The following is a 26,467-nucleotide window of genomic DNA, read 5'->3' as shown; positions in this document are numbered from 1 at the left end:
AGAAAGTGCGCTCAGTATTGCTCAAGGGAATTTCCCCAAGAGGAGCTCTAGGGGATACGTTCGTAGTGGACTGGGAATATCCACTTCTGTATGAGTTTCCTCCAGTCCCCGTCATTCCTCAAATGATCAGGAGGTTGAGAAGATTCCGGAAACCCATGATCCTAATTGCCCCAGATTGGGCCAGGAAAACGTGGTACACAGATCTTCTAGACATGTCCATCTGCCCTCCGATTCGTCTTCTGCAAAGAGAGGATCTTCTTTCGCAGAAGGGAGGTCAGATTCTCCATCCGGATATCAGAACCCTCAACCTTCACGCCTGGTTTCTGAAAGGTTGAGATACAAGGATTGGGATGTCCCAGATGGACGTCATGGAGTTGTTGCTTTCAGCCAGAAGGCCAGCAACAAAACCTTTATACCACTGCCGTTGGAATTTTTTTGCAGCTGATGTAGAGAAAAGAATATTGAACCCTTTTCATGTAATACACCGATGGTGTTATATTTCTTGCTTTACTAGGCAAAATCAGGTCTCCAAGTTGGTACGATCAAGGGTTACCTTGCAGCGCTGTCGATCTTTAAGCGTACTGCTGAGGAGCCTTCATATTTCAAATTACCCTTAGTAATTCAATTTCTGAAAGTATTAACTAATGTTTATCCCCCAAAACCTTTTCAAGTTCCATTGTGGGACCTAAACCTAGTCTTAAAGTTTTTGATGGGTACTCCTTTTGAACCACTTCATTCTTGTTCATTGAGGGTACTTGCTCTTAAAACAGTTTTTCTAGTGGCTCTAACCTCTGCCAGAAGAGTGAGCAAATTACAAGCTCTATCTTGCAAACCTCCTCATACAATATTTCATAAAGATAAGGTTGTTTTACAAGTAAAGCCCAATTTTCTCCCAAAGGTGGTCTCTGAGTTCCACATTACTCATAAAATAACTGTACCCTCGTTCCATCCTCCTCTCCATCCAGGGAAAGAGGAAGAGAGATTACACAGGCTGGATCGAAGGCGTGCCTTAAGCTTTTACATTAGCAGACTTGCAAGAATCAGACAAGCAGACCAATTGTTTGTGGGATACGCAGGGCACAAATTAGGTTTGCAAATTACAAAACAAACCATTTCAAGATGGATTATTTTAACTATTATAGAATGCTATAAATTGGCAGGAAAAGAGCCCCCTCAACATCTTGGGGCTCATTCAACCAGGGGTATCACAGCCTCTTCGGCTCTCCAAAGAGGAGTTCCAATTAAGGACGTGTGGCTGCCACATGGTCGTCCGCACACACTTACCAAATTTTATAGCCTTGATTCCTCCTCTAGCCAGGAGACAAAATTTGGAAAAGCTGTGTTGCATTCTGTACATCTTTAAAGGGAAACATTTCATGTTTACTCCCGCCACCTCGATATACGACTGCTATGGGAGTCTATCAAAGATAAGGAATACGTCGGAGGACACAATCACTTCGAAGAACAAGTTACTTACCAAACTGGTAACGTTCTTTCGATGGGATGTTCCTCCGACGTATTCTTTATCGCCCCTCCCGTTGCAGCTTACACTCCTTCAAGGTTACTAACCAATTCATGCAAAGCAAATCTAAACTTCAAAACGGAACTGAGCAACAGACGCTGCGCGTGTCTATTTATACTCCTGATGACGTCGGCACCAATACGAAGGCTGTCGAGGGACGTCGACGCGCAGCGCCCTCTACTGGAAAACATTTCCGAGGCCAGCAAGCTGAAATGGATTATATCAAAGATAAGGAATACGTTGGAGGAACATCCCATCGAAAGAACGTTACCAGTTTGGTATGTAGCTTGTTCTTCTGTGCTTCTGGCAGCTCTGAAGCATGGATGGTGGTCATGGAAACAGCCAACAGAATTGGAATGAAGGTTAAGCTGAGAGATGGCCAACTTTTCCAGGAGTTTGCCCTGAAAGGGAGTAATGGAAATTGGGCGATAGTTAGCTGGACAAGAAGGATCAGCTGTCGGTTTCGTGAGGATAGGATGCACAAGGGAGTGCTTCAGAGGGGAGGGAAAGGATCCTAAGGCAAAGGAGTGGTTGCAAAAATTGGCAAGGGCCGGAGTGAGGGTGTCAATGTGGTCCTTAATGGTTTTAGAGGAACAGGGATGAACCTGTTTTAATGAGGCTTTCATATATCGGACTTGTCGAGCAACCTCGTCAGGGGAGAAAAGAGGAAAGGACGAGAAGGATGGGGAGGTGGCTAAAGGAGGGTCAGCAAGCACAGATGGAGAGGGGAGAGGGGAGAGGAGGGATGTGGGTGGAGAGGGTGGACAGGATGTCCATTTAAAAAACCAGAAGTGAGAGTCAAGGGCATTGCAAAGAGCCTGGGAGGCAACAGGAGGGGTAGAGACTGCAGCAGGGTTGGCCATTTCCTTGCAGATTTTAAAGAGTACAGCCGAGTTGTTAGATGCCGCAGAGACACAAGCTTGAATGTGGACTCTTCTTGAGTTGGGCATCAGTTAGCATCAAGAGTTGGGCATCAGAGGAGCAGCAGGAGAAGAGTCAGACAAACTCAAAGAAAAATAAGCAGTTATTGGAGTTATTCCAAGCATCCTAATTTACTGCTAAACACGCAGTAGTAAAATTCTTGTGAGAGCAAATGACAATGACCATGCATTCTCGATTTGTACTGCTTCTTGTCCTTTTCAGTTGGTGTTGAAACATGTTTCCATACTCTTGAATGATGTGTAGATATTTTGCTATTTAGTTATAAGCTCTTGTTTTTCATTTTTTACCAGATGTATCAGTTTGTATTTTGTCTTTATAGCACATCCCTTGCTTGGATCGTTTATTTTGTGTTCTATCGCTATGTTCTTTTTTGTCAATTGTTTGCATCTATCTTGATGTACGTTTGTGCTGGTGCTTGTCATTAATGTAAGATACACTGTTTAGCTTGACGTGCACAGTCCCATCATAAACAGTGTTTCCACCATTAGCACATGGAGATTATTATTGACCTCCTCTTAATGAATCTGAATGTTCAATAACTATTGCAGTCTGACTTCAAAAGCAAAGGTAACTGGAGGGAAGGCCCAATACAGGAACAGAACTTTGGGCTATACAAGGATTCACACTCATGGGGTGGAGGGGGGGGGAGCTTGGGTGGGTATTCCTGCCTGTAGTAGTTAGTGATTGCAATTAGTCAAAAATGCAAATTAATTCAGCTTTGTCGCGAAATCATGCATGGTAGAACAATACTTTGTGTCATAACATGAGATACCGTACAGTAAACAATCAACCGTACAGTAAACAAACATTCAATATTAGTAGTATGATACAGCTTTTTATATTGCTGTTGCTTTTTATAAAGTTATTTCAAAGAAATATACAAGTGAAGCATTACTTCATGATCAACAATCAATTAGTGCACAACAATGCAACATTTAGCAAGTGCAAAGGAGGATACATAAAACATGGCATATATTTTGAAACATGTTAGTATCCTATATATACACAATACAGCTTTGTTCAGTTTCCACAACCCGGAGAGGCAAGATTATTGTAGCTTATCTGGGTAAGAGACCTTGGGTAGGTCTACCGAAGCCAGGCTAAAGGGTGACCTTATGGTAGGTCAACGTCAAGAAAACTAAAGTTTAAAAAGTGGAGCAACGGGGCACCAAATGGTGCTGGAGTCCACAGACGTTTCGGCTTTGAGAGATTGATAGCCGTCTTCTGGAGCCAAGGCATGGTCTCCCCTACATAAAGTGAAGGGGGAGGTAGGTTAAAAGGTTTGATAAAATGTACTTATCGGTACAGTATGTAACAAAATGTCACACAGGTCTAAACACAGAAGCAATAAGTAATAGAGAAAATGTACAGTATTCACAATGTCGGTTCTAAACTGACCTTTAACAATGGTTGCGCCCAAAAAAAGAGAGCGGTTACTAGCTCCAATTGGAGTGGAGTTCAAAAGGCGCAGGAGAACACTGGGGTTGGTGATTCCTGGTCCTGTTGTGTTCATGCTAGAAAAATGCCTCTGGGAAATGAGCGAGACAAAAATATCTGCGTCACCAAGGGTTGTGTGAGTCACTGTCTTTACAGTAAAAACTAGGGGAGAATGCGGTGTGGCGTAGCCAATGAAATTACCTTAATCACATGCTGGCTTGTATGGATCAGGCATGTCGCTATTCAATGAGCCCTTGATGAATCTTAGCAGGGTGATGGACTGTGCGTGAAATACCCAAGCATCAGGCAGCACAGGGCTGCAAGACAAAACAAAACATGGAGATAACGACCATTAGAATGGGGCCGTTCGTTTTGTATCATGTCCGGAGATGGCACCACGTTAAGAGCGGAGCTATAATACTACCTTTATGAAATGCTGGTCACAGATAAAGCTGTGTGGGCTGTCCCGCGGCGCCGGCAGACAAAAATGAAGCTGTGTGGCCGGGCGTAGCTGCGCATGCGTGTAAGATGCGCGTCTTACATGCATGTAAGAGAGTAATGTCTCGCTTGCGCGCATGCGTACAGCAATGTATCAAACGTTGCCATAGGGACGCGGCTAGCAATGGGAACCGCTGCGGCGAAGTAGAAGAAACTGTTTACCACCTGTAAGGAGAGCCAAATGTGAAGACCTCACGATTTCCGATCCCCAAATAGGTATAAGGGTGGCGAATTGGGCCAGTTAGGAGGGCCAAGTATGTAGACCCCATGATTCCCGGACCCAAAGTGGGTATAAGGGTGAAGAATGGGGCCCTATGATTAGCACTGCGGTGTGGCAGACAGTCCCTCAGACATAACCTTGGTCGAAGTAAGAAAGAAATGTACCTGACCAAAAGTGCCTGTGTGCATGGAGAGAGGGAACAGTATGTGGGCTCCCAGTACAAATATAATAGTAACACAGGTAAGGTGGCCTAGAGGCCCAGGCCTCCCCGGATAGGCGGGGTGGGGCGGCAGGGGACGCGGCGTAGAGTCATGATCTAGGAAAGACCCCAAACAATAGGGTGGGGTACATGGTGCAGTGTTCAGTTAAATGGTCCCGGTGGATGTGCCTCATTGAGTCCTGTAGCAATAGATTTGAGCTTAACAATCCACCAGGATTCTTTGTAGTTCAATGCATCAGTAATATTACTCGTAACTACTTTGTCCGCCACCCACCATAGTAGGTTATCTAGTCCATGTTGGAATTCGAGATAATGTGAAACAAGGGGTGCTGTATGGTTTTACACCGAATTTTAAATTGGTGCTCCCCAATTCTTTTATGAATAGGTCTAGAGGTTTGGCCTACATAACGGAGTCCGCATGGGCATTGGATGATGTAAATGACATTCAGTGATTTGTAGTTGGAGAAGTGGCGCAATTCCCATTCCTTGCTCCCTATGGTGAATGATTCCACATGGAGGATCTTGTGCTACTTTTGCTCATTCTGGCATGCGTAAGTATGTCCTTGAGGTTCTTGCACCTTTTCAAAGCCATTCACGGTGTTGGTTCATCAGGTAGATTTAGTTGTACTAGAGGCCAGCATTTCTTTATCAAGCCTTTAAGTTGGTTCATATTGGGACCAAATGTCGTGACATAGGTGAGGATCTCGTCTTTGGAAGTGTCCTGGGTTTTAGGTGACAGTAATGTTTCCCTGGGGGTGAATCAAGCCCTCTTCTGTGTGTTTCTTGACAGTTTCTTTGGATAGCCTCTAGTAGCCAGTTTATTGTACAGTATAGATGAATGGGTTTTAAATTCTGCAATGTCTGTGCAGTTTCCTGCGTACTCTTAAGAATTACCCATACAGTAAATTGTCCTGCAAGTTTTTAGGGTGGTGGCTGTTATAATGTAGGGCACTGTTACGGTCGGTCTCTTTTTTAAACATAGTACACTCCAATTTGTTGTGTTTTGGTCTGATCCTGAGGTCCAGGAAGTTTATTTCCATGTTACTCTTGCTCATAGTGAATTTAATGGCTTCTCTGCAGTTATTTATCCAATGGAAGAAGTCCATGAGGGTGGTGTCATCTCATCTTCATTCCAAATGAAGATGTCATCTATATAACAATGCCACAAAGTGATGTTGGTGATATTTTATACATAATCCTGTTCATATTCTGCCATGAAGATAATTGCCCTACTAGGGGCGAAAGCTGCGCCCATGGCAGTACCGCACGTTTGTAGGTAAACAATGTCGTTGAATTCGAAAATGTTGTTAGTGAGGGCCAGTTCCAGGAGTTCTATGAAGTTTGTGGGCACTCTCTTTTGAGTCATGTGGTGAGTTAGGTGATGCCTGATGCATTTGACTGCAGAATCCTGTGGAATGCTAGTATACACACTGATGTCCATGGTGACCAATTAATCTTCTGGACTAAATGGCTGCTGTTCAAACTTTACTATAGTAGCCATGGTTTCCCTTAGGTGGGTAGGGGTTCTCTGGCTCAGGGGTTTGAGGAAGTAATCGATAAACTTGCCAATTAGTCCTAGGATTGATCCACATCCCGAAACAATAGGTCTGCCTGACTACAAAAGCAAACGGGGAGACAACAATGCCATTTCCTGCAATCTTGATTTCAACAAGTCACTGCCTCTTTGGGAGGAGCTGTCTTTTGCTGCAACATCCAAATTAACAAACTGGACAGCTAAAACATTTCGAATGCTTTCACTTTCTTAATGTATGCTTATGAAAAGCAAGTTTGCAATTAAAATGCTGAGGACAACCTTGTTGGTTAAATATAGCAAAATAAAAACGCATTTAATTTTCTAACTCTGTTGTCTATTTACTTACTCTTTATGAAACTAAGGTTTTTTACTTGACCATCAAAACTCTCAACACATGTATTGATACTGCCACCATGTGCTAATAGCCATCTAGACTGAGGGAGGGGTCATAACTTGGTAGCAGGTAATTTACCCCTCACTCTATCTATAAAGCTATATAGTATGTCTGTTCCCCAGTTTGAGTGGGACCCCACGGCAGTTATTTAAGAGGACCTTCCTTCCACAGTCATCTAGACATCTGGAGCCCCATTCACTAGGCCTACCCACCTTCTTATTTCTTGGATCTGCTCATGTGTTTTTTGTATTTCATTGGCAGGTGACCAAGCGGGCCGTTGCTAGCCAGCCCGAAGCAACAGATGCAGCTGAGCGGGCTGAAAAATTTAAACAGAAGTACTGGAACAAACTACAGACACTGCGACATCAGCCATTGTAAGATTACAAATCCATTCCGATTTATACCTAAAGTCAGCTTTGGGGTGTAGGAGGTATGTGCATGGGTGGGAAAGATCGAGGTTAAAGCATGGGTTGGATGTGCTCTGTGGACTTTGTGTTTGGGGTGTAAGGTGGTGGTGTCCGGTTTACAAAGCCGCGAGATGGACATGGCCGTAAATTGTAACTGCCCTGAGAGTAGCGACAAATGTCTGAGGTTGCTTCGAGGGCAGGGCTGTAAGTGTGAGGTACTCTGGGACCTGCTTTGTGGTGGAAGTGATCTGAGTTATGTGCCTCTGAAGCAGGAGTTCAAGGAGGTCTCCGCTATAATATGGCTGTGTTCTGTGATCACTGATGGAGTACCATTAGCGGAGGTCTGCTGTTTAAGTGCATTGCCTTTGAAACACAAGTCACTGTTCTTGGTTCGATGGAATGTTGTAGTGCGTGTGGTCAGCATTCCTCATCAAGTGCCACATTCTTCTCTTCGAGGTCTGCAAGCATTTCATGTTTCTTCTAGTGCCTATGGATCTCTGACAGTTCGCAGTCTGTTGGACACGAGGGAGCATTGTCTAAACGAATTCAACTTCCCAGATCCCTACTCCAAGGTAAGTTAAATATGCCTAATGCAAATATTTAACTGTTAATACATTTGAATTCGATTTCTAAAGTGTTGATAATGCTATTGCCTCGCTATGTCCTTCCTACTGTCTGAGTTATTGGATTTGAAAATCTAATGGACCACCCACATGGTATAGAATCTTGTTTGTGGATATATGGATTTTTGAAACTTTTATTTGTTTACTACAAACAAACTTTGCAGTAAATGGCAAATAGTTTTCCCTGTGAATTGACTGTCCTATTGGTGTCAGCATTGCACCAATATGAAGTGTGCTCGAGGGACATGCCCCATTTTATAAAAAGCACTGGTAAATAGTTTGTCTTCCGTGACTATGGGGCTAGTGACTTTCTATTTGGTATAGTCAAACTAAGGCAGTCCCTGTGCATGTCTCATGGGATTTTCTAAGAATTTGCAGGGCCCAGGCAAAGCAAACGGTTTTGGCTTTAGTGTAGGTTTGGGATCTGCATGTTTCGAGGCACTGTTATAATGGTTGGGAAATTGAGAGAACGTGTCCCTTCTCCGCTAGTTGGTGCTCCTGGTCTGCAACACCCTCCCTAGGGGTGGGACCTCACTGGGAAAGACTCCTCTTTGCAGACAAGGACTCCCGTTCCTGTGAGAAACTCCCCGATACCCTCCAAGTGATGGCTTATATTGTGGGGTAAAAGATGGCCCCTGAATGCCAGAAATAAAGAGGCCAGAGTGATTTGTTGTGTCTCATTAAAGTCTAAGGCCAGCACAGAAACGGCGATGTCGGACATAAGGCCTATTGAACTAAAGACAGGCCTAAATCTCAAATGAAGGAGACATATGCTGGGAAGTTCAAAAGTGTGAAGTTATGCACAATGCATTTCAGCAAGGCAAGAGAAAGACATGTCGCTGATAATGCTGCTTTACTAAATCCATGGAAAGCTACACTTTTTACTTAAAGAGACAGATAGCAGTGTGTACATTATCTTCAGTATAATACCAGATTGTGCTCCAGAAATCTCAAGTGAGACAAAGCTTATTGCAATTGTATGAAATAAATAAAACGTCAATTTTCTGCATCCAAACGACAGTATGCAAAGAGAAGTGCTCACCTGGAATCAAGGTGAACATGGTGATCTCATATAACTGCCCTGTATATGGACAATCCAGAAGTGATACTCATGCCTTTTGCAACTGTGAGGTTAAAGAAATACATTACCAATGGATATAAGGCCCGGGTGCCTTTATAAAATGCTTCATGTAAAATGTATTGTGTGTGAGTTTAAAAGCCGTTTCTTGCAGAATGGTATATGCTGCTAGGCATTTGTGCTGATATGAATCTTTAACCCCAAATACCTTTCCTCTGCTTGTCCGGGAGAGAGTTCTGTTGACAACCAATCCATCAGGTCCATTGCTTAAAAATACAAAGAAATACACTGCCATTGATGGAAACCACAGTGGAAATAGATAAAGCACTGCCCGTGTTTCAGCAAAGGTGACCTTGAAGTCACAACTCACATAAAATGTGCATTAAAGCTATAGCCAGGACCATTGGGAGGCCAAGAGGGATAGGCTAAGATAAACATGAGCCAGCATCGGGCTGGCCACTTTTTTAAGGATAAATGACACTTGGAGGGACAAAGGTGAGGGCTAGAGTGACCGAAGCCCGTGAGGCTGGGGTTTGATAAATAAAAAAATAAATTTGATTGCATAATTAGGGCAGCGTATATGCCGCAAAGCTTACTCCAGGCATTTATTAAAGGTGACAGTAATACCCTTTGAACCATGCCAAAACGATTTTTGTGTGATAAACATAGCAGAAGTTATTAATGAAAATGTGATTTGGGCCTTCCAATGATTCCAAGAGATTTGAAAGTTGATGTGAGGGTGAAGGACAACATTAACCTGAAAAACTATCTCTACACAGGAAGGGCATGCTGACTTCAGATTAGCATCATCTGATTTGCCTTAAAATGTAGTTCTTTCAAATCTTTACATGTATGGATATATTTTTAAGGTTTAGGGTACTTGCCATGTTGATAGGTTTTCAGAGTTTGAACATGCCAAACCCACATATCAGTTTGGGATGATAAAGCGTTCTCCTCCCACAGCTTTTCTAACTCACACCCCTCAACTCCTTGTCCTATTAGCACACAGGTGGGAAGTGGGTGGAGAGAACCAACCAATCCCTTCTACGGGAATCAGGACATGTGATGTCATTTGCCCTGTAAGTAGACCAGTTTGCATCAGACCTGGGCCTTTTCACTTTATCCCGGGAGGTAACCTGCTGCTGAACTTTTGCAAGAAACACCCAAGCACAGAGGCCCCAAATCTTGCATTGGTGGCAGGGACCAGGAGACCTAGAAGTTGACTGGGGCCCCTTGGAGGAGCTAGAGGGGACTATCCTTGACTGGCACCCTTGCTATCCCAGATGTGCTCTGCTGTTCCCTGGTGCCCACTGCAAGGCCTCTCTTGTACATAAAACTATCCCAAACCCATAGATTGTGTAGGCCCCACATTTCTCAAGTATTTTTCTAGTTATTTCCCCATAGCAAAATACCCTGTCTGTGTAGATATGTAGCTTATTTAATTAAAGTGGATCAATTAATTCTCCTATAGAAATCACAGGATGTGTTTTGTTAGCATTCAAAACTAACAAGCTCCTCCCAGAGTGTTTTTAGTCGGTATAAACATGAAGATTTGATCGACTATTTGTAGGAAAACACCTGACTTCAGTACAGACGAGGGGGTGGAGGAGGGGTCCTGAATCCAAAATAATTAATCTCCAAACCCTGTTTCGAAGTGTGCAGGGTGCAAAACGAAATTCCCCATTGATCCACATGCATTATAAATCAGAAGTGTGAAGTCTTGTATTTCCTCTACATGTGCGGTGCAAAAAACAAAATGTCCCCTTTGTGCTCTGACCCAAACCACAAAGCCCTGCCTGTTCTTTTTAGGTGCGACACAAACATTTTTCCCATTGCTTTTCTTTTCCTCATATTGCATTTGCGTTAATAAGTAACACAATTTTTCCCCTTGAATCCCTTTTCCAAAGAGTGCATTTCTATCTGAACCCAAAACTATTTTCTCATTTTGTTACCACTCTCTGCCACTGGCCTTCAATTCAGAGGGGTCAAGTCTAATTGATGTTTGGAGGGTGGGGGTTGCTGGGAGAAAAAGTATTCTAACCAAACGGCAATCACTGTGTGTCTTGAATTATTCTTTTTCTGTTCAGTTGGGCGATTTGTTCAGCCGGCCAACACAATAGGGAGAGCGGGGTCGGGGTGGACATTTCTGTAAAGTCTGAGAATGCCTTTCCCTTTCCTCCCTCTTTCCTCTTTGGTCTTCGTCACTCTCCCTATACTCGGCTATGGAGAGGACTCCATTTAGGTTTTGCCCCATTTGCAAATTTCCTTGGAGGGATGAGCATCGACGGTGTAACAGTTGCTTGCCCCTCAATCACGAGGAAGGTTGTGCGGCATGCAAGCTCCTCTGTCCTAAAACATTGAAGGAGCGCTGTGTCAAGTGGTGGGCGACCTATGGGATGTCGAAGTCTGAGTCATCTTCCGCAACCGCCGAGTGCGACGAGGGCAATAGTGACAAGCATACCTCAGATCCGGAGGTAGTTGGCATTTTGACGGAGTGCTCCTGCTCTGTGCGGTCTGTCCCCGGCCCTGCTATGGGGAAATGTACACCCCGGCGACAAAGACGGACATTTGCAAATCACTAAACACACAACCCACGGCCAGTCTTCGACAAAGACCACAGTGCCAACGGATACACCGGAGGTTCCAGCCGTGTCTGCCGACCATCGCGATCGGCAGCCCTCCGCGCAGCCGCATTTGCGCCTAGCGACCGGGCATTCGAAACTGAAGGGCGCTACTCCTAATATCAAAAAACCTGGCGAGACGCACTGTAAGAAGGCGTTCGCCGAAGACAGGGCCCCGGCTCCGCTGAAGAAGGCGTCTGCAGCCGACAAGGCCCCGGCTCCGCCGAAGATGGCATCCGCCAATGACAAAGCCCCGGCTCTACAGAAAACTACACAGGCCGAAGCTATGCACCTCCCGACTGCAAAGGACGTTGCGGACAGCATTGCAAGAATTGGTTTGGCGGCCCCTCAGAAGCAACAGTCCAAGGATTCGCCGAGGCCTACAGAAAAAGCTAAGGACCCGTCGAAATCCAAAGATAGACTAAGGGGAATACCGGAACCCTCCGCAAAGCCTAAAGAGAAGCGCAGCGACACGCTACCTCTATCGGTTCCCCGTGAAGAGTTTTCGGCGGACGAAGAGACTATTTCTTCGGCGTTGAGACAAAAATCTCGACGATTGGCGGCAGAGGACCGTTTACAAGAGCCCTTTCCACCTGTAGACCCCTCTGGGTCTTCTGTTTGGACTAGAGAAAAGTTTTAAAATTGGATGGAGAGGCTTCACAGGTTTGTAACCTGCTCAGAGCAATCCACCCCCAAAAGACCACAAGAAGAAAGCCCTTTAGACCATGTAGCTACATTTCCAAGACTCTTTGATATCTCTCAGGAGGAGGATGTCTACAATTATGACCTCACTGAGGAGGAAGTTCCTGCAAACACTCAATATGATGATCATTTCATCGATCCTGAAGATCTGCATACCCCATAGAGGGGTGGGTGGAAAACCCGGATTTGGGTGACCCGTAGCCCTCGCACTCTCCAAATCCTTCACCAAATCCTGATGCCCTGTGTTTGGATTCCCCCCAAACTAGTCCCACTAGACAGCCCTCTCCATTGGATGACCAAATGACGTTTAACACCATGATGAGCAGAACATTTCAAAATCTCCACCGATGAAGCTGTTCCTGAGGTTGACTTGGTGGAGGATATTCTTAAAGAAAAGCCATCAGCCAGCCAGGCTATTCTTTTCCTAAACTCAATTAAAAAGCGCCTGGCTCCCTCGTTGGCAATGCCTGCACTCACAAGAGCAGTTAATCCGAGAATAGAAAAGCTATTTCGGCCTTCCCCCTCTGATCCCCTTTATATCTGGGGTCACTCCACACCAGACTCACTGGTGGTGACCACTACAAGAAAGATGGCAGGGGTTCCCCTGTCAACTGGGGAAACACCCCCTGACAAATAATGTGAAAGACACTACGCACTAGTTAAGATGGTCACGGCCGCAGCAGCTTTTTCGACGCGCATCCCTAACAACACTACCTTGTTAGCCAGCTACGCGGACGCTCAATGGGCTTTGTTACAGGAAGGCCTGCAGGAGGTTCCTGAACTGTTACGGACTCGTCTTCTGTCCACAGTACTTGAGGGCAGACAAGTGAACCAAAGTATACTTAAATACACTTTGGATTCCGCTGAGACAGCGGGTCGATCTTTGGCTCAGGGCACCCTCCTAAAGAGACACGCGTGGCTAAGTAACTCTGGTTTCAAGCCAGAAACGTAGGCGTCACTTATTAAAACCCTTAGAAGAATCCAACCTGTTTGGAAGAGGGGTCGACGAGGCTCTGTAGACCGCAAAGTAGGAGCACAACACCCTGAAGACACTAGATCAAATCATGCAAAGACCCTCCACCATGCAAGGGACTGCATCCAGACGCCTTTTTCATGGCCAACGCTTCCCTCAACACCAGTACTCGGGGAAACGATTGGTCCTCTCCACAGGGAACCAGTGGATACGCCACCCTGTACCCCCAAAGGGTTCAGCATCGTGGAAAAGGAAGGGGCCGTAACTCTATCCCCAGAGGCTCCCCTGCCTCAGGTTCAAAATGACCCGAAGATCTGGGTACCATGCCCTCCCATTCCTCCCCGGTCAGGGCCGGCTAACATCTTTCCTTCAGGCATGGGAGGGGATAACTACAGACCAGTGGGTGCTGAAGACCGTATCCCACGGGTACTGTATAGAGTTCTGCCGGTCCCCAACGTTCAGACCCCCACGCGCAAGACGATTGATGGCAGATCATCTGCGTAGCCTTCTTCAGGAAGTCGAGACACTACATAGAAAGGAGCCATAGAGCTTGTACCTCTCTCACAGGTAAACAAAGTTATTTATTCAGTGTACTTCCTTGTACCCAAAAAGGATCTCACCACGCGCCCTGTATTAGATCTGCGCCCAGCGAACAAGTTTGTAAAGCCACAGAAGTTCTGCATGGTCACTCTACAGGGGGTAATTCCCCTGCTTTCACACTGGACATGAAAGATGCAAACTTTCATATTTCAAAGTTGCCGGCGCACAGAAAATACCTCTGTTCATGATACAAGACAAACACTATCAATTCAAGGTTGTACCAAGGGTATTTACAAAGGTACTAGCAGTGGCAGCAGCACACTTGCACAGACTATCCATCCCGGTTTATCCTTACCTAGACGACTGGCTCATAACAGGGGACTCTTACGAAACATGTCTGTCGAATACCCAAAGAACGATAGATCTATTATTCACTCTGGGATTCTCCATCAACGAGAAAAAACCCAGTCTAGACCCCAGTAAAGTCAAGCAGTTCCAAGGGGCTCTAATTCGAACAAAGGAAGGCCTCTTCTTCCCCTCCAGCGAGAGGGTCCAAAACATGCTGTTACAAATTCCTCAATATGTAACCAGTTGAGAGGTGACAGTACGCAAGGCTATGTGACTGTTAGGAATGATGGCGTCATGTATTTATTTGGTTCCTCATGTGCGCTTGCGCATGCGTCCAATGCAGGAGTGGCTCAACAGCCAATGGTGTCAGGCCAGCGGACAATATATTTGTATCTCAAGCTTGTGGCTCTGCTTAGAATCACATGCTTTGCATAGGCCAGCATGGTTGGTATGGACTATTACATTTTTGTTTTCGAAGTTGGAGGGGCGCAGGGGGGGGATGGGATCTACAGGGCATCCTCATTGGCTGTTTTTTTCCTCTATCGGGTTGGTCACTATATGCAAATGTGTTCTGATATTAACATTGTGCTAGAAATAGTGATATTCTTATCCTTGTATTACCTTGACGCCGAAGATTGTTTTGACAAAAAATCCGCTCCCTCCAAGATGTCTCTGGTAACTGGCGTCTTGATTTCAGAAGATCGATAGACTGTCGATAGCATCTCCAGTCCTTGTTGGGTGTTATAGAAGAGAGTGGGGGAGAACATTACACATTAGACTACCCTACTGTAGAATGTCTTTTTTCTCCTTTATTTAAACTAATATCCTTGTCATCCAGCTTCAACGATGGAGAATACTCCAATTAAGTTCTGCCCCATCTGTACTAACAAATTTCCCTGGAAGGATACAGTGTCTAATTACTGCCTTCCATTGGATTAACAGGTGGAGAGATGTCGAGCAAGCAAGCTCTTTAAATGAAGACGTTTAAAGATTGCTGGTCGTAGCACTGGGCATCCTATGCGACGCAGGCTAAGGAAACCGTTGAGCCTTCTATAGTTGCAGAAAACATTGAGGCTGAACAGGACAGTGTGGGTTTTGAATGTGAATCTGTGGAGACCACTGTTGGGGAAACCTGTAGATTCCCATAGGCCGCTCCCCAACTCTGAAAGGCAGGCGTCTAGCCCAGCTATGGAGGCCACAGTTCTCTCTCCAATCTGCATTGTATGATACTCAGATTACATTGATAGGCCTCTCCCACTATACAGGTCTCTCAAATCTAGTAGGGGTCTGTCTCCAAATTACATTGTATGATACTCAGATTGCATTGATAGACCTGTCTCTCAAATTTAGCATGGCTTCGATACCCAGATTGCATCAAGGGAGTAAGTCATAGCTGTGCCCCTCAAAGTCACTCCTCAACCAGTGAATGTCCTTCCTAAACCCGGATAGCTAACTCACCACAGTGAACCACGTTCAGGGAGACGAATACTAAAGAGAGCCACCGTTAACACCCAACTATATAACTATAAGCCCTCAACCACCTCCCTTACCCCCGCCAAGACAGCGACTGAATGAATGGGCAACATCATCTGGAAATATCACCTACAGACAAAGACTAAAACCGGTAGCGGACAGCATCCACACCAAGTACTACACCACAAGACAACCAGACCAAAACAGAACCAACTGGACATCAGATAACAAAACAAACAACTTGGAATTGTACAATGGTGCGCAAAAGACCCATCCCGAGGGAAAGAAGAGAAGAAAGAACAAACACTCGAACTGCAACTAAGAACCGCAACAACAGAACACACCCCCACAGACCGGATCAAAAATCGAACCAACTCTGAGAGAAGAGACAAATCCCTCTACCTAACTCCATACCTCGCTGAGAACTGCTCACCAGACCAAACCAACGCAATGCCAGAAGCAGCAACATTAAACAACCAAACAAAATCACGAAGAAGGATGAACACCACCAGAAATAACAAACACACGACCGAAGCGATAACACCTTACATCACCAAAGCTAGAAGAACTTCCAATCGACAACCGCAACTCCTGGAAGACGAACCCGATGAAAACAGAAACCCAAGACAAAACCTAGAAGGACTATTCGAGGACACCGACAACCCGGAAACTACAGCTGAACAAGATCATAAGACGACCCTTACAAAAAAAGCCAAACTAAACTACACCTCGAAACTACACTGCAATCTAATAAACACAAGATCCATGTCAAAACACTCGAGATTTTCAACCTACTCAATGACAATGGCATTGACATCCTATTCATCACAGAAACATGGCTGGACAACAACTACACAATCTCACTCCATAGCTGCCTTCCAGCAAACTTCAAATGCCTTCAAATAAACAGGAAAAACAAAGGAGGAGGCATCACAATAGCATTCAAAGATCACCTAAAAATAAGAACAGACGAACCACTCAACATCCTCAACTGCGAATCCATGGTCATACACCGAACAGCGAGCGCAAAAGCCAACATCACATTCATCCTGGTGTACAGACCACCAATTTATGATGCATCCTTTGTCGACAACTTCATAGAAGCCATCACCAACACCTAATCATCCTGGGGGACTTCAACATCTGGTTCGAAGACAGTCACGCCAACTCCCAAAACTCACTGACTGAACAACTCAACACCATGAAAATACGACAATTAGTAAAAGGGGCAGGACACACCCTGGATGCAATTTTTGCCGAGGAAAAACTCATCACCACGGCATCGCCAATACAAATACTGTGGAGCGACCATCTCATCATCCGATTCGTAATCACATTGCCTACTCAAGCCTGCATCCAACCTCCTAAACTCACAACCACCACAAAAAGAAACTGGAAAGACGTCAAAGAAAGCAAACTATTCGAACAACTGGAGTTAACCAAGCCCTCAACAACAGAACTAGAGCTAGCTGACCTAGACGGGAAAGCAGAAATATTACACAAATGGATTGCAGATACAATAGACAAGATGGCCCCAAAAAACCATTCACACCATCAAAAAAGAGAGCAATGGCAAAATGGTTTACCCCACTATTAAGCACCATGAAAAAGGAAAACAAAGATGGAACTGGAATGGAGGAAAGATTACAACCCAGACAAAAAAACACTGTTCCAGAAGCAAATTTGTGCATACAAGAAGGAAATTAAAAAGGCAAAGAAAAGGCATTATGATGACAGAATCACAAATGCCACAAACACACAAAAAGAAATGTTTCACATCATTAAAGAAATGAGAAACCCACTAGGCTGTGACAAAACCCCAACCCCCTCGGAAAACTCTGTAACGACATTGCAGACCACTTAAAAAAAAAATCAATGACAACCGACAAAACATTCAACAGAGGCCAACCAACAGCAACATACAACCAAACGAACCTAGAACCGCAGCACAGACTCAATAACTTTCCTGAAATATCAGCAGAGGCATTTGCAATGCTGGTAAAACACAGCAAGAAAGCTGGTTCACCGATGGATCCCTGTCCCCCGGACATCTACAAATCAATCCTTGCACAAGGAACACCATCAGAATATTAGAGAAACCTTCTAAATCTATCACTAGCAACAGGAACTGTACCAAGGATCTTCAAATCAGCTTACATCAAACCACTTCTGAAAAACACAAGCAGTGACGTAGATGACCTCCAACTACAGACCGATCTCTAACATCCCCTACCCGGCAAAACTCCTCGAAACCTACATATACAAACTAACCCAAGAATACGTTGAAAAACACCACCTGCTAGACCAAGCTCAAGTCGGCTTCAGACCCACAAGAGGTACAGAAACAGCACTACTATCCATCTGGGACAACCTATAAACAAACGCAGACTCCAACACAACCTCAGCCCTTATTCTGCTCGTCCTCTCTGGAGCCTTTGACACAGTTAGCCATGACACCCTAACCAAAAGACTAGAAGACATAGGCATAACAGACACAGCACTACGCTGGACTAAATCATTCCTAGCTGACAGAACAGAAACTGTATGGATTAAACCCTTCAAATTCACCCCACGAGTTAACGACTGCGGAGTGCCACAAGGATCCTCACTATGACCACTGTACTTCATCTACCGAACCCCAGTTATCAGAATCTTCAAGAAACGCAACATTGCATGCTACAACTATGCAGACGATACTCAAATCATCTACAAAATCAAAGACACCCAAGCCGATCATTCAAACGTAACCGACTGTCTAAAAGAAGTCTTCAACTGGATGAATGCCAACAACCTGAAAATCAACCCAGGAAAAACAGAAATCATGACCATATCTAAAGACCAAGAGAACAAAACAGTTATTCCGTGGCCAACGGAAATGGGAACCGCACCATCACCGTCTACGGTAGTAAAAAATCTGGGAGTCCTGATGGACAACACTGTGACCTTAGAACCGCAAATAAACGCAACAGTCGAGAAATGCTTCTTCCTCCTCCACAAGGCAAGGAAAATCCTATCTTTCCTCTCCTTCAAACACTCAGCATCCTCGCCCTCATCATGTCAAGAATCTATTATGCAAACAGCCTCTACCTTGGAATACCAGAATACCTCCTGAAACAACGGATCCAAAACACAGCAGCCAGACTACTCCTCAAACAATCAAGAAGAGACCACAACACCCCTGCCCTAAAAACACTACACTGGCTCCCAGTAAAACATCGTAGTACCTTCAAAACAATGTGCATAACGCACAGGGCAATCTGCGGACAAGGAGCAGAATTCCTACAAAAGAAAATAACAATTTACAAGCCACAAGACCCCTCAGGTCAACCAACGAAATCTGCCTGGAACTAAAACCATACATTAAGAAAAAACTCGGAGGAACCGCCTTCCACCACTTAGCCGCAAAAACCTGGAACAACATCCCAAAAGAATTAATAAACACCAAAGATCACCTGAAATTCTGAAAATTACTAAAAACCTGGCTCTTCAATACCAGACACTAAAACCGAAACAACAGTAAGGAAAAATGACTAACCCGGAAAGGATATTGACAAGCTCCCAGAACCGACTGAGAAGCACCCACGGCACCTGGACGGGTGACGCCAGGCAGAGTGGTACACAGGCGACCCCTATGGAGACAGAGGCAACAACCCCAGCCAATCCTAACCAACATCCTCAACCACCCCATTAGCTACTACTTGGTACCACTGGGTTGTGGTAGGTGCACTAGCCATATAAGTGGGAGTGAGGAACATGTGGGGTTGTTGGCGAAGCGGGTGGAGGAGGCAGCGAGATGTTAAAGGGGCCTCAAATGCAGAACGGCCACAGACCTATCCAGAGGCACAGGGTGCCCACGCACCCCATCTGGTGAGATTACACAAGCCCAATTCCTCAATTCAGGATAGAGATGCCAACTAACCAATACCACTAACAATTTCCCCCTTTGCATACACCTCTCAAACTCCAAACCAAAAGCAACCACAAACCTACAGAACAACAAACGGCATAAACTTCACTACACTGCAACAACAAAACAAAAAAAACACACTCACACAACAGTACACGACGACTACTGGCTGCAAACCCCCCAGGCCAAGCCAGCGGACCCATCGGGCTGAGGCCGCCAACAGCACATCACTGCACTCTTGCACTCTTGCACTTTTCCAGCCTCCTCCCACTAACTCACCCTCCCTCCCTCCCTCTTTCAGAGCCGCCAGTGCTCCAGGGGACCACTCCGGTGGTGATAGTGCGCGGTACAAATGTCCTTTAACATTAACGTACCCCTGGCGATAATGAGTCTGCACATATAAACATGCACAACACCCACACAAGGATCGTACTAAATCGACCGTCAAATTATTGACTGAGTAAATCCAAGCATGTTGACTCACACTTTGAGCGCCTGTTTTGATGCCTGTGCTGGAACAAAAAACGGAACCAAAACGCTCAGCCTTGAGTGGTTCACACTTGTCTCAGGTTCGATAGTCATCCCAGGCACTGAAATTACCATCTTTAGCGCCGATAAATAAGAGGGTAGAAAATAATTTACATCATAAATCTAGCCTCACTGGTGGTGAGGCCTCTTTGTCAAGTGTCCCACAAGTCACAGATTCTGAGTATGAGGACATGTATTTACAACTGGGTGGACCCAGGAGAGATTTGAAAAGACAATGGACAAAATGTCCTCCTTCATAGAGTTCCTTGAGAAATCCCCTATTATGAGGAAACCTATTACTGAAAATACTGTCCCACCAAAAAAGGCAAAACAACCTACACTACCCGTAGATGGGCTCATCGACTTGGAAGACTATACTAATGAGGAAAAGTGCACATTATAGGAAGATTCAAAGATTGAACCAGAGGATTACCCTTTGCTTTCCCCGGATATTATTGATGACCAAATGTCATCGTCTCCACAGATGATCATATTTCATATAATCCTGTTAAAGGCTACTGGGCATTTTGAAATATAGACACACGAGTCCAAGGAGAATACGCATTTTGAGGAATTCCTCATAGAGAAAAGGCAAATGGGACCGTATATCCCTCTACTGCAACCTGCAAAGCGGAAGCTGACTCCAACAGTGGTTCCACAGCCCTTACTAAAGCGGTTAGTCTCAATATAGAGGAGTGTTTTAAGCTTGCACCAGTTGATCCTCTTTACATAAGAGACCATTTTATACCAGACTCGCTAGTAGTTTCTACGACTCGGAAACCGGCTGGGACAGCTTTAACATATACAGAGTTTCCACCCAATAGAGAAAAAGGTTGCAACCTCAGCAGCATATGAAACCTGCATTGCAAATGTCACTGCCCTTATGGCCAGCTATAACAGAGTACAGACTGATCAAATGGACAAGCTAGTTGGGGATGTCCAAGAACCTCCTGGCTCCCAAATGCTCAAGGTGTACAAAAAGGAAAACAATCTGCAAATGCAGTTATCGAGAATACCCTCTATTCAGCTGAAACTGCTGACAGACTCATTGCGTAAGGTACCGTTGTTAAGAGACATACTTATCTGCGAGGGTCATGCCAGTTCTGGGCAATGTTCTTTTTGGGAAGGTAGTTGATGAAGCATTAGAAAAGGCCAAGAAAGAACATGAAACTTTGAAGACCTTGGGACAAATCGCAGATTAAACCTTTACACAAGAGGGGTTTTCCAGGCAATCCGCATGGTTTTCACACCCAATGAATCTCCCAGTCAGCAACTCAGTCTGTCTGGTTTTCAAATTGGAGTCAACAAAGCACACCATCATCAGGCTTCCAGAGGTCCTTTAGGCGAAGGAGAAGCTGTGGAAGAGCCCAAACCTAAAGAGGAGCGGCCTCTGCCATAAAGCAATGATGCCCTGGTTCACGTTCCCACCGATCTTACCCCGGTAGAAGGTTGAATAACAGCATACACCCATGCATGGGAGGAAATTATGACAAGTGGGTCTTGTCCACCGTGGCATAGGGTTTACATAGAATTCATCGGAAGACCACGCAAGAGAATTCTGCTGCAACGCCTATGGCTTTCACAAAAACAAATCCAGACATTGCTAAAAAAAAAAGAGCAAGCCGCGCAATTACAGGTAAACTGGTATTCATAACAAAAATACTAGTGCTGGATGTAAGACCAATATATATAACTACATACATTCTAAATGGCAACATGGAGGCTACAGGAGGTCATTCCACTACTCAAGGGGGGTGATTTTCTGAAAACTTTGGATATGAAAGATGCATACTTTCCCATTTCAATGCTCCTACCATATCGAAAGTAGCTATGATGCAAACTAGATCATGTTCATTATCAATTCACGATACTCCTTTTTGGAATTGCGTCAGCACCTCGAGGGTTCACAAAAGTGGTAGCAGTGGTCCTAGCACACTTCCAGGGAGGATGGTGTTCCAATGTACCCTTATCTGGACAATTGGTTAATAACATGGGAAAATACAACACGTTGCAAAAATACTCCAGCAACAACAAATCTTTTATACAGATAAAAGAAATCTTGTCTAGTAACCAGCCAATAGAAACAGTTTCAGGGGCCATTATCAACCCAGGGAAAGCACCAGTCTTCCTGTCTAACAAGAGGGTTCAAAACCTGGTAAACCAGAACCCCTGGTACATAGCCGGTAGGCAGATAAGTCTGAAAGGCCATGTGCTTGCTCCGTCTGACGGTGTTTTCTATCTTCGTGCCACAAGCCAGACTACATATGCGACCAGTACAAGAATTGTTAGCAAAACAATAGTCTCAAGCAAAGGGGAATGCAGCTGATCTAGTGTAGGTTTCAGAAACACTGGTATTGGCTCCAAAATGGTGGTCAAAAGAGAACATGCTAAGGGAAAAACCTTTTGTCAACCTGCAAAATTACCCAACTATCACAACAGAATCGTCCCTCACAGGTTGGTGTGTCTTGCCTACACCTCACAGTTAAAGGGATGTGGTCATTCCCACTAAAGAACAGCACATACACATACTGGAACTCCTAGCTGTACACATGGCCCTACACACTTTCAAGCAACATCTGAAAGGGAAGAAGGATCTGATCGCAAACGACAGTACAACAGCCATGTTTACATCAACAAACTGGGGTGAACATGCTCCCCAAAATTGTCCAAACTGGCTCAAAGAATTTGGAAGCAGTGTCTTCAAATGTCACTACACCTCCAACCTCAATGTTTTCCAGGGGAGCCTAACTGTATAGCGGACAGTTAAAGCAGAGTGCGATTGCTAGAGCACGAGCAGGAGTTGAACAGAAGTATACTAAAATGCATTTTCACTCAATGGCGGTACCCATCGGTAGTCATTTTTGTGGAAGCAAAAAATGCAAAATGCACAAATTATGCCTCCAGGTACCCACAGAAGGAATCCCTGGGGAATGTACTATGAATCAATTGGGCATGGATATTTGCTTACACTTCCACCTTCCCCTGACTCCCCTCTTGCGCAAAGTGGTCCACAAGATGCACCAGTAACGTTTAACAGTGGTACTCATTGCACAAATGTGGGCACATCAAGCATGATACTCCCATCTTCTCAAAATGTCTCTATGCCCATCAGTACAAATGACACCCACCACAACCTGTTGTCTCAGTGTCAGGTCCTACATTCATTCATTTTTTCATTTCTATAGCTTCTTTCACCATAATTATTGTCCCAACGCGCTGGGTTGAACGACCTTGGAGGGACCCGTGTCCAAGAATCTGGCAGAATTGGGAGGTGCTATTAGAGATGTGTGCATTTCAGCCATTAAGGTTATGTGAGGGTGGCCAGACCCTGCTAGTCACCCATGTATGAATGAAGTGTCTATGGGCGCAGCAGAGGTATACTTGGAACTAAAGGGGCATGATTGAGTTTAAGGAGACAGTTATGCAGGAAGCTACAATATGAATTTCTGTCGTTAAAAGTAGCTTCATTCTTATGGCAGAGGTCCTGTGCAGTAGTGTTTGTATTATATGAGAGTTCAGGGTGTGTGGAGTGCGTGTGTGCCTTGCGCTAAATTGCAAAGGTGCTGTGTGCGAGATGAGAAATGGTTTAGCTGTACCAACAATGTCTACATCCTGGTTTCCATCTATGTACATGTATCAAAAGTCTAGGCGGAGAGCACAGGGCAGACGCTATCTCTCCCTGTATGCAAGTAGATTTAAGAAAGATTCTGGAGACAATGCTAGCAAATATCAGATTAAAGGTACATACCAAGCTGTTAGTTGAAACAGGAATTCACAGGAACTGCAGGAGCAGGCTGTTAACAAAGAGACAGAGGAAAGGCAAAGACAAGCAAGTACACTGGGCAACATGGATTGATCAGAAATAAGGGTGTACTGGAATATGATAAGGGGTCTCCAGGGATTAAGGAAAGCCCTTGGGATAGGTACCAGCGGATTACTCTAAACAACAGTCATACAGAAACGTTGTGACTTGGGTGTGCCGAAGAAACTGTTGTACTCAGTGCAAGGGTAAAACTGAAAGACCATATACTGAGGCAGGTACGACTTCAACGGACTACTTGAAGGCAACAGAAGTCTTCCCTTATCTGATCTGAACGGAGACCAACCCAGGGTCACACTATAAAACGGATTCAAGTGGAGACACTACAGTAGACCAAGATGTATACAAGTAGAAAGCAGTGTTGGAAGAAATAACCAGGTACAGGACAGGATAGGATATCAGAAGTTGGAACAGACAGGAAGCAAGGCAAAGAGCACAGAGGAACAGAGCAGAAGGCCGAGGAGTTGGGTAAGGCTGCCAGGCAAGGAAGCCCAGAGGAGAATGGCAGAAGGTATTGGAGTGCGGGAGAGCCGTCAGGCCGGGAGCCCAAAGGAGCAGGGCGTAAGGCAGCGGAGTACGGCAGAGCCGCCAGGCGGGAGCCCAGAGGGGCAGGGCAGAAGGCAGCGGAGTGCAGCAGAGCCGTCAGGTGGAAGCCCAGAGGAGCAGGGCGTAAGGCAACGGAGTGTGACGGATCTGCCAGGAGGGAGCCCAGAGGAGCAGGGCGGAAGGCAGCGGAGTACGGCAGAGCCACCAGGCGGGAGCCCAGAGGGGCAGGGCGGAAGGCAGTGGAGTGCGGCAGAGCCGTCAAGTGGAAGCCCAGAGGAGCAGGCCGGAAAGCAGCGGAGTGCGGCAGAGCTGTCAGGTGGAAGCCCAAAGGAACAGGGCAAAAGGCTGCAGCAGAATGGAGAGGGAGCTGCAAGCATCAACAGCAAAGGCAACAGGAATCAAAAGGCCAAAAGAGGAAATCCAGGAAAGGTAAAAAACTGGTAACCGGAGCATCAGCACGAACTCCCAGAGAAAGCGCTGTTCAGAGTGAGCTTATAAAGGCCCTCCTAGCCAGCAGGCCAGCAGGGTGGAGCTGATTGCAGACTCTGGCAGCTGTGTTCAATTAAGTCCAGCCCTGGCTTCAGTAGCCTGCAGCAGTGGATTCTAATCAAGTGCTCTCCATCTCTCTGCAGCCGAGCCTGCAGTAGCTTCGAACAGGTGAATGCAATCAGGCCCTCTGCAGCTCTTAGTAGCTTGCTACAAACAAATGTACGCCTCCTCCAGCCCTCTGGACAGCCTACATGTCCCAGAATGCATCTGCTGGTTTAATCCAAAATCTGGAATGGAACATAGGCAATTAGATTAGTCCAGCACTGCAGCGGTAAAACAAGGAAACAAAAGATTAGGCGCATGTAAAGGTGCTGGGAGGCAGGCGAGCAGAATCGTGACATGGAACAGTGCTACGTTTCACAGGAGAACCAAGTGCTGGATGAATGCATAATACTCACCCTATGAGATGATTTTAGAGTGAAACAATTGGCAACAATAGTTCCTTCTAGTGCAAAACAAGGTCCCCATTGCATGATTACATTTGGCGGCATGGCGCACCCTCCTGTGCTTCGGTTGCATGTAGTGCCAAGCATGATCAAGGGATCCGAAGTGCCTGATTGTACTCCTCCCAGATGATCATAGTGCATTTCCCAAGGTGTATTTTAAGTGCCATGCATGCCCACCCTCCAAGCCCATATTAGTGCAATACCAGGCCCACTGTCAGGATTCTTTGCAAGTGCAATTTACTGGAATGCCTTTGTGAGTCCTCCATGTGTTGTTGGCAGGCCCCAAGGAGGGTTTGGGGTGGCGGAGCAAAGCGGATGAAAAGGAGAGAAGGGCCTAGTAGCTGACAGAGGCCCATACATCAATACGAACAAACATATAAATAAACAGCATGATCAGCTAACACAAAGCAATAAGTAAAAAGAAAAAAGCAGATAATCATAAATGTTATAGAAAAGTCAGTTCAAAATAAGATTTGGTTTGGTGGGAGAAGACATGTTCAACAAACATTTGCTTAATTTAAAAAACCAAGGAAGGTTACTATGACCGCAGCCGAAAAAGTGGTCAGGGCGCCCCTCTGCAAGAAAGAACACGGCATGATAACCTGTTCTCTGGGAATGTACCCACTCAGTCCACAGCCACATGTTTTAGCACCAAAATGCTAGGCAATCCTCCTTTGAATAAGAGTACCAACAGCAACGCCAGACACGTGTTTCAGCCTAGTCGGGCCTCATTAATGAGATGGAGCTGTGCCTCGCTGAGCACAGTGAGCAAGGGATCCACGTCTGGATAGCCCTAGGTAACTTAGGGTGACCAACCCCAAGTTCCTTTTACATACAAAAAGAGGTCAGGGCTCCCCTCTGCAAGAAAGAACACAGCATGATAACCTGTTCTGTGGGAATGCACCCACTCAGTCCACAGCAACATGTTCCTTTCACTAAGGAGGAATATCCATTTGCATATCAGTCTTTGTTCCGCCCACTTGAGCAGTCCAGCACTGAAATGATAGGCAGTCCTTCTTTGAATAAGAGTACCAACAACAACCCCAGCTACTATGACCGCAGCGTTTGACTATACAGTCTGTATTATCTGTTGTACACCAAGTTCAGAGGACAGCACAGGATTTGATGATCCAGTGTCC

General features: G+C 45.4%; 1 protein-coding gene across 1 annotated transcript in view; it reads left to right on the top strand.

The window, feature by feature from the left end:
* PANK4 (pantothenate kinase 4 (inactive)) overlaps nucleotides 1-26,467 on the top strand; it is a 751,790-nt gene that overhangs the window by 540,080 nt on the left and 185,243 nt on the right. The window contains exons 11-12 of the mRNA XM_069610204.1: nucleotides 7,029-7,141; nucleotides 7,659-7,746. Of these exons, the coding sequence (XP_069466305.1) occupies nucleotides 7,029-7,141; nucleotides 7,659-7,746 (201 nt within the window). The remainder of the gene's footprint in view (nucleotides 1-7,028; nucleotides 7,142-7,658; nucleotides 7,747-26,467) is intronic.

Source organism: Ambystoma mexicanum, chromosome 8 (genome assembly GCF_040938575.1).
Source record: "Ambystoma mexicanum isolate Mex_15411 chromosome 8, UKY_AmexF1_1, whole genome shotgun sequence".
Lineage (NCBI taxonomy): Eukaryota > Metazoa > Chordata > Amphibia > Caudata > Ambystomatidae > Ambystoma > Ambystoma mexicanum.
This window is presented reverse-complemented; position numbering and strand designations above follow the sequence as displayed.